Source organism: Bos grunniens, chromosome 2 (genome assembly GCF_055505025.1).
Source record: "Bos grunniens cultivar Pamir isolate PY7600 chromosome 2, Bosgru_T2T1.0, whole genome shotgun sequence".
Taxonomy (NCBI): domain Eukaryota; kingdom Metazoa; phylum Chordata; class Mammalia; order Artiodactyla; family Bovidae; genus Bos; species Bos grunniens.
In genome coordinates this window covers 4,294,795-4,302,633 of record NC_141166.1, presented here as the reverse complement: position 1 = coordinate 4,302,633, position 7,839 = coordinate 4,294,795, and the positions used below count along the sequence as shown (strand labels likewise).

Here is a 7,839-nt window from a genome sequence, read left to right as displayed (position 1 = left end):
AGCACAAGCTGGAATCAAGATTGCCGGGAGAAATATCAGTAACCTCAGATGTGCAGATGACGCCACCCTTATGGCAGAAAGTGAAGAAGAACTAAAGAGCTTCCTGATGAAAGTGAAAGAGGAGAGTAAACCCAGTAAACAAATTCCTTCCACACAGGAATTTGGCGGGGACACAAGTCAATGCTTAACACAGGCCTAGCTCTTCAGGGAAACTGTATCTTCAAGACGAACGCTGCCTGAGGCGGCTGTGAGTCAGTGTGGATCGGCTACGATGGGGAAAGCCTTGGGCCCTGCGGTCCTGGCCCCCTCTACATCCCCTTCCTGCTTTTGTCTGTGGAAAAATCTGAGCCAAGGAGTAAGTTTAACCAGAGAAGTGAGAATGTGCAGAAACAAAGGAGAACAGTCAAAGAAAGAAAGAAAGTGAAGTCGTTCAGTCGTGTCCGACTTTGCGGCCCCATGGACCGCAGCCTGCCAGGCTCCTCCATCCAGGGGATTTTCCAGACAACAGCACTGGAGTGGGGTTCCATTGCCTTCTCCAGGCAAAGGAGACCAAATAATAATAACGTAGTCATTAAGCAAGTCAAGGATCTTTAGTTCCTCCTCAAGGGCTATAGTAAACATCCTGAGCCGTCTCCTGAGAGCTGTCTTATAGATGCTGAAACTCCCACCAGGTGGAAGAAGCTAACCAAGAAGGTGACCAGACTGTACCTATGACATAAGCGTCCACAGTTCCAAGATTTGGCTTCACAGAAAGGGAAACAAACCAACCACAGAACTGAAGAGGAACACCTTGTTGTTGGTCAGTAACTAAGTCACGTCCAACTCTGTGATACTGTGGACTACAGCATGCCAGGATTCCCTGTCCTTCACTGTCTCCTGGAGTTTGCTCAAATTCATGTCCATTCAGTCAGTGATGCTACTGAACCATCTCATCACCTGTCATCCCCTTCTCCTGCTCTCAATCTTTCCCAGCATCAGGATCTTTTCCAATGAGTCAGCTCTTCGCACCAGTTGCCCAAAGTATTGGAGCTTCAGCTTCAGCTTCAGCATCAGTGTTTTCAATGAATATTCAGGGTTGATTTCCTTTAGGATTGACTGATCTGATCTCCTTGCAGTCCAAGGGACTCTCAGCACTCAGTTTGAAGTATAAGTTCTTCAGCTCTCAGCCTTCTTTATGGTCCAGCTCTCACATCTGTATATGACTACTGGAAAACCCATAGCTTTGACTATAGAAAATAAAGAAGAAAGCCGCTCAGTCATGTCCAACTCTTTGAGACCCCATAGACTATAGAGTCCATAGAATTCTACAGGCCAGAATACTGGAATGGGTAGCCTTTCCCTTCTCCAGGGCATCTTCCCAACCCAGGGATCAAACCCAGGTCTTCTGTATTACAGGCAGATTCTTTACCAGCTGAGCCACAAGGGAAGGCTTTGTGGGCTCCTAAAACAGTAAAGATAAAATGTTCCTAAAACAATCAAGATGATGCTGGTTAAACCATTGATGACCAATTTCAAGATGGTTCTGAGAGCTGACATATATGTTTACACATGTAACGCTTTTCCTCTCTATAAAAGCCCATATCTGATTGTTCTCAGGAGTCTGGCTTTGGACAGGCAGCTGTCCTCTGCAACCCTGTCCCACCCATTTGCCGGCATCCAACATAAAACAAACTCCTTTCCACCAACATCTCCTCTTTATTGTCTTTCAAGTGCCAAGCAGCTGGACCTCGGTTCCATAACATCCTGACCGTTGTTTAGGGGTTTGTTTAGTTTTGGGTAAAGTAAATTCCTGATAACCTTAGAGATTGATACCCTCTGATTGCCAGCCACCCACTTCAAAGACCACTGTCTAGAATAAACACCTTGCCAGCCACATGACTACATAAAGGGCCATATGCCTCCCCTCACTAAGACGCCTTTGTATTGGAGATTTGGGGTAATTTGACTGTTTTGGGCCACACGCTGTTCCTCTTCCCATGCTTTACACTGACACTCACGTGGTTTACATTCACCAATAAAGGGTGAGCACACAAAACCCTAGGCCCCACCTTCGATCCCAATAAAAGCGGAACCCCGGACCTGAGATCTCCAGCTTTCTCTCTACTCTGACCTCCCTGTGGGGTCCTGGGTGCGCCGTGTAACTTCCAGGTCCTGTAAGTAATAAGCCTTTATTCTTTCAAAGTTCTCTGATGATTATTGCTGAAGGGCATCTTGCAGTAGTAACAACCCTACGGTCTTGTCCAGCCATGGCCCTAGCTATTGAGAGGTTGAGATCAGCATGCAACAGTTTTTCCCAGTCACTGATCTCAAGGACCAGTGGTTTAACACAATAAACTTGTATTTCTCATGCAGACAAAGATCACTGAGGGTCTGCGGGCCTTTCTCTGATGGGTGTCCTCCATGCTGTGACTCAGGGACCCAAGCTGCCCCCAGCTTTTGGTCCCATCCTGGGGGGCACAGAAACACTGGGGCATGGTGCCCATATTTACTTCACTGCAGCCTGGCAGTGGCCCTCAGCACTGATGCCCACATCTTCTTAGCCAGATTCAGTCTCCTGGGCCTAACCTGGAGGGGGGCCTGGGGAATGTGGGGGTGCAAGGAGAAGGCAGAATGATGATGGGCAACATAGCCATGCCACACTGGCTTTTGAGGGGATGGGTGTTCGAAAGTGTTAGCTGAAGGCCTTGGGAGCTGAATTCAAGCACTATGAAAGGGCTGGGAAAGAGTTTCAGAAGTGAAAACTAGAGTCACTGTCTGCCTGAGACTGAAAAAGAAGAAGCAACAGATCCAAGGAGACTCAACCAGCTCCATCTCTAAACAGGTGCGGACAGGAGAGAAGGTGGCAGCTGTGCGTGGAGGGGAAATCCCAGGGCAGCCTCTGGCTTTCTCCAGAGGGCGGGGGGATGGGGGAAGGGGAGAATATAGAGAAGCGAGAGGAGAGGTTGGAGCCGCTGGTCCCAGTCAGAGGAGGGGACCACCTGCTCCCCTGCAGTCCGTTCCCTGCTGGGGTCCCCGGGCCCCCAGTGTCCCAGGTCACAGGACAAGTTCTCATCGCCTCCTGAGAGGCTTATATGATTCCTCCCACTTTGAAGAGCCTTAGTACATACTTCCTGTGAATGACTGGCTTATGGAATGAATGAATACCAGTACATACCGTGTTTCTTATCCCCAGACGGCCGGCTTAGCAGCAGAAAGGAAAAATCCTTGGTCAGCAGCAGATGGCCCTTGCCCTCTCCTGGAAGTGGGTTCAGGAGGGTCACACCCGGACCTGGTTATGGGAATTTATTCACTCAGGAGGGACACCCACAGGAAAGATGACAAAATAATCCACAATTTTGGCATCAGCTAATGGCACATGAGGATGGAAAAACCTCAGCTCTATAAGGCCAACTGAGAGGAAAAAGAGAGGGTCGCCTAGGGTGAGGGAGATGCCAAACTCTGAGACCAATAACGGGCTGTACACCCACCCTATTTCCCACCCCACCAACCCCCAAGCTTCCAGAGGGATCAGCTATTTAACTGGAGCTCAGAATAAACAAGGCGATTTTAACTTGGAATCCTCTGAGAAGTAAATAGCCAGAAATGAATACTCAGTCCCTGATCACTGGCTAAGTTCAAGAGTGGCTATAGTGTGTGTGTGTGAGTGTATGTGTGTGTGTGTGTGTGTGTGTGTAAGGCATGTGCATGCACATGCAGGCACCCACGAGCACAGGCCTGCACGTGCCTGATTTGGTATGACAAGAGGGTATGTGTGCACAGGTGTGTTGTGTTGGAACTTGAATATATTCTTTAAAGAATGCCCACACTCGTAGATGAGCACAGAGTATGTGTGTGTGTATTCATGAGGTGTGTGTGAGTGTGTGTTTGTGCATATACAAGTGTAAGGGTAAAAGAGATGGTGCTGCTTTAGTTCTGGAGAAAAACACTGCGGATCGGACCCCATGAGCAGAATTCCCAAGCCTTGACTCCAGTGTGAGGGTGCGTAAGCTACGTACGCTGGGGGACACACAGCCTACGACCTCTGGGGTCTCCCAGTTTGGTGGGATGGCCTGGTCACAGCCTCCCCGGAACTCTCAGGAGGGTGAGGAGCACGGAGGTCTCAGCAGCGTACCACGGGGGAGAGGTGGTCTCGCCCAGCGAGTCATGTAACAAAGCTGGGAGGTGCCCCCTGCACGCATCCTGCATGCCGAATGAAGGCAGTCATGTTGGACCCACCTGGGATGGAAGAGCGTGTCTGCGATCTCCTTTAAAGACTCTCTTCATCAAGATCGTTGAATGTGAACAGGACAGCAGGGGCCGGGGCAGAGGCTGGACCGCCTGTTAGAGAATCTAGGCTGGTCTGTCTGTATCTCTCCCCACAGAACCCTCAGCATGAAGACCCTCCTGCTGCTGGCAGTGATCATGGCCATTGGTAAGAGTTGAACCTGACCTCTGGCCACAAGAGGCACAGCCCAGGGAGGGAGGCACCCTCCTCCCCCAGCTTCCCTTCCCACCGCATCTGGCCCTCTCTCAGAAGTGGGGGCAAGGGGTGGCAGGGAGAGGCAGAGGGAGGAGCTCATAGGGTCCCAGGCCCCATCACCAGCTGCTGTCCTTCCAGGCCTGCTGCAGGTCCATGGAGGTTTGGCAGATTTCCAGAAAATGATCAAGTTCACGACAGGAAAGGAACCTGTGATCAGTTATGGCTTCTATGGTTGCCACTGTGGTGCAGGTCACAGAGGAACCCCCAAGGACGCAACAGATTGGTGAGGCCACCCCCAGCCCTCCCTGCCCTCTGCCCACTTGTGGCCCCAACGTGGGTGGGAGCTAAAACCTCCTGCTTTAGTCCCATCAGCATAGAACCCAGGAAGTCCCGGCCTAAAAAGCAGCCAGCTTGTTGGAAACTCTGCTGTAAACTATTCCAATGTCCCAGAGCCAAGGGGCTGAGACCACAGGGCACTGGGCTCCCTGGAGCTTCTGGGAGTCAGCCCCAATAGCTCAGGCTTGTCACAGGTGTTGCAGGATACATGACTGTTGCTATGAAAACCTACGGAAACGCGGATGCCGCACCAGCTTCCAGAGCTACAACTTTATTTTCCAACGGGGCCAAATCGTTTGTGGTAAGAAAAGAGACCTACAACACTACCCAGCCTCTCCTGTTCATTTTACTGAGTGTCCGCTGGGCCAGGCACTGCGCTGGGCATCCAAGCTAGAAAAAAGGGACCGTGTCCCTACCGCAAGGAGTTCATAGTGGACTGAGAAGAAAAGAAAATCAAAATCTAACATGATAGTCTCAGATGGGAAGTAAGAAAAAGGTCAGGGCTCTGAACACAGCCTGAGAGTCATGGAAGCCTGGAAGCTTCCTGAAAGTGGTGATCTCCAAGCTGAGTCTTCAAGGCTGAGAGGGGTCGGAGGAAGGAGCATTGGGAGCATCCCTACAAGAGGATACATCAGGGACAAGGGGCCAGAGGGAACTGCAACAATTCTGTGCTGCTAAAGGAAAAGGTGAGAATGAGACAGGGTGGTGAGTGATGATGCCGGAGAGACAGGAAAGGGCTAGGTCAAGTCTCCAGGCCATATTGTATTTAGATTATGTCCTAAAGAATTAGGGAGCTCTTAACGAAAGGAGTAGTATAATCATACTTGCATTTCACACTTACTCTGTCTGAGGGTAGATGCTGACAGATGAAACTGGCGGGGTGCGGGGAGGGGAGGGTGGGGGGGGCGCATTGTCATGATGCAAAGGAGAGACAGCAAGCCCTTGAGCTTTAGCAATGGTGGGTCAGGATGCAAGGGGTGGAGAGTGCCATCGAGATGCATTTGAGATTGGATTGGTAGAGCTTCATGGTGGACTGGTTATGGTGCCTGGGAGCTGCTGCGTTGGTTATACCATTTTGTGGATGGTTCTACCAAGGAGGGCCTGGTAGGAGAGGGCAGGAGGCATTCCATTTGGAGTGTGTTGAGTTTGGAAGCTTCCAGAACATCCAGGGAGATAGGCAGAAGGCAGCTGGATGAAGGAACTGGCAGCTCCAGGGAGAGTCTGGACACAGATGCAGGAGGCGGCCGCAGAGAGAGGAGAGTTGGAGGTACCCACTCATTTGGTGTTTAAAGGCCCAGAAAGGAGACAAAGGAGGGACAGTCAGAGAAGGAAGGGAGGAGACAAGAAGGCTGAGGAGTGGGCCAGGAGGAGAGGATTAACAGCAGCCGATTTCACAGAGGGGTCCTCCAGGATGAGGGCTGACCGAGTTACTTCGGTTTAGAGGCAGAAAGACCACTGAGGACCTCAGTGGGAGTTGCTCCCATGGATCTGTAGGGCAAAGCCAGATTAGAGTGGATTGGAAGGTGGGTGGGAAGTGAAGAGAGGTCGTGAGTGTAGACAAAGTTCTGGAGCAAGTTTGGCTGTGGAGGGGAGGAGAGAGATGGGTGGTGGCTGGAAGGAATTGCCTAGTGCCCCAGACCTACTGACCCACGAGTGAGATTTTGAAAAACCACGGACTATTCCTCGACAGCCTGAGGTCTCTAAGATCAGAAATCATGTCTTCCCATCATGACCTTCCACAGGGCTCTGTGGCTTTAGCAGGCTCTGGGTGTCAAGCAACAAGATGCCCACCTAACAGAGGCTCAGAGAGTGAGCAAGTCTGACTCTCCTGTAACAGAGTCTGGGAGAGGGCAGTGCCAGGGCGGGGGCAGCTTCTCAGCTATGTTGCCAGGGATCCAGTCCTTTCCCAACCTTCTGCTCTGCCACACTGGCTGTGTGATTCCAAGGCACTACTCTAGGGCTTCACTCTACAGAAGAGGCTTTCCTTTTGCACATCTTTCTTTTTGAGAGAGGAAATTCATCCTTCCTAGAAGTGTCCAGCAGACTTTCCCTTGTGGCTCATTGGTCAGGGCAAGAGCACATGCTCCCTGGACACTCATAACTACAGAGGAAACAGGGATGACCATGACTGGCTTTCACCCATCAAGACCCATTCCCAGACCCCAGGAGCCAGGGGCTATGCACCTGAACACATCTGCTGGGGAGAAGAAAGAGACAGTGTCTAACAGCAAGGCTTTTCACAGCATCCCAGTGCATGACTGCTGGTGTCCCCATGAGACGGGGTGTGGGCTTCCTAAGGGCAGGAGTTCTGTCTCCCCATCAGTCAGAAATATCTGGACATCAGTGCTTGTCTCAAACTAGAAACTGGGAAAACAGGGGCTGTGTCTTCTCCCCTAGAATTCACACAAGAATCCATAGAATTTTAACAAACTCCCATCCTGCATTTATTTTATTGTGATTTCAGGCGATCAGGACTACTGTAAGCGTCGGCTGTGTCAATGTGATAAAAGAGCTGCCGATTGTTTAGATAGAAACCTGAAGACCTACAATAAAAATCTCCAATACTACAACAACCTTCTGTGCTTTGGGAGTACCCCCAAGTGCTGAAAAGCCTTCATCCTGGAAGCCCTGCCAACCAATGCCGAGTTTCCTTCTCTAGCACCTCACTTCCTACCCTAGCCACGTTCGCCAGCAAATGACAGAAAAACCCCTCTCCCACCCTAGAGACCAGCCAGGAGCCCTTCTCCTCCCCACACTGAAGCTTTCTATCCAGAATGAGAAGCTCAAAGTTCTGGCATGATGCTGGCTCCTTCCCCCTGCTTCCTTGGGCAGCCAGAGACTTTTTCCCAACTCCTACTCTTGAATCAAGTCCAACGTCATGTTTAACCGCAGCAGCTACATTCCTGGTTGGCTCTTCTGAATAAAGCAATTCATTTGGCAAACTGTGTGTGTGTGGGGGGGTGGTGGGTGGGGGGCTGAGGGTGATCACAGGCACTTCTAGTGTAAGAACAAACTAGTACAAGGGAGTAGAGTATACGGGGTTA

At 50.7% G+C, this 7,839-nt stretch overlaps 1 protein-coding gene across 1 annotated transcript; it reads left to right on the top strand.

Moving 5' to 3' along the window:
* Positions 1 to 4,371: 4,371 nt before the first annotated feature.
* Positions 4,372 to 7,585, top strand: LOC147377291 (phospholipase A2, membrane associated-like). Its single transcript, XM_086363301.1, has 4 exons — positions 4,372 to 4,411; positions 4,598 to 4,742; positions 4,990 to 5,096; positions 7,260 to 7,585. The coding sequence occupies exons 1-4, from the start codon at positions 4,372 to 4,374 to the stop codon at positions 7,400 to 7,402; spliced, it is 435 nt and encodes a 144-aa protein (XP_086219427.1). The 3' UTR covers positions 7,403 to 7,585.
* Positions 7,586 to 7,839: the final 254 nt, after the last annotated feature.

What these genes read in the sequence shown, in the direction of transcription:
- LOC147377291 (XM_086363301.1), top strand. Translation starts at nt 4,372, where the DNA reads ATGAAGACCCTCCTGCTGCTGGCAGTGATCATGGCCATTG. An exon ending in GGCAGTGATCATGGCCATTG is followed by an intron (nt 4,412 to 4,597) that starts GTAAGAGTTGAA and finishes CTGTCCTTCCAG; the next exon opens with GCCTGCTGCAGGTCCATGGA. An exon ending in CCCAAGGACGCAACAGATTG is followed by an intron (nt 4,743 to 4,989) that starts GTGAGGCCACCC and finishes GGCTTGTCACAG; the next exon opens with GTGTTGCAGGATACATGACT.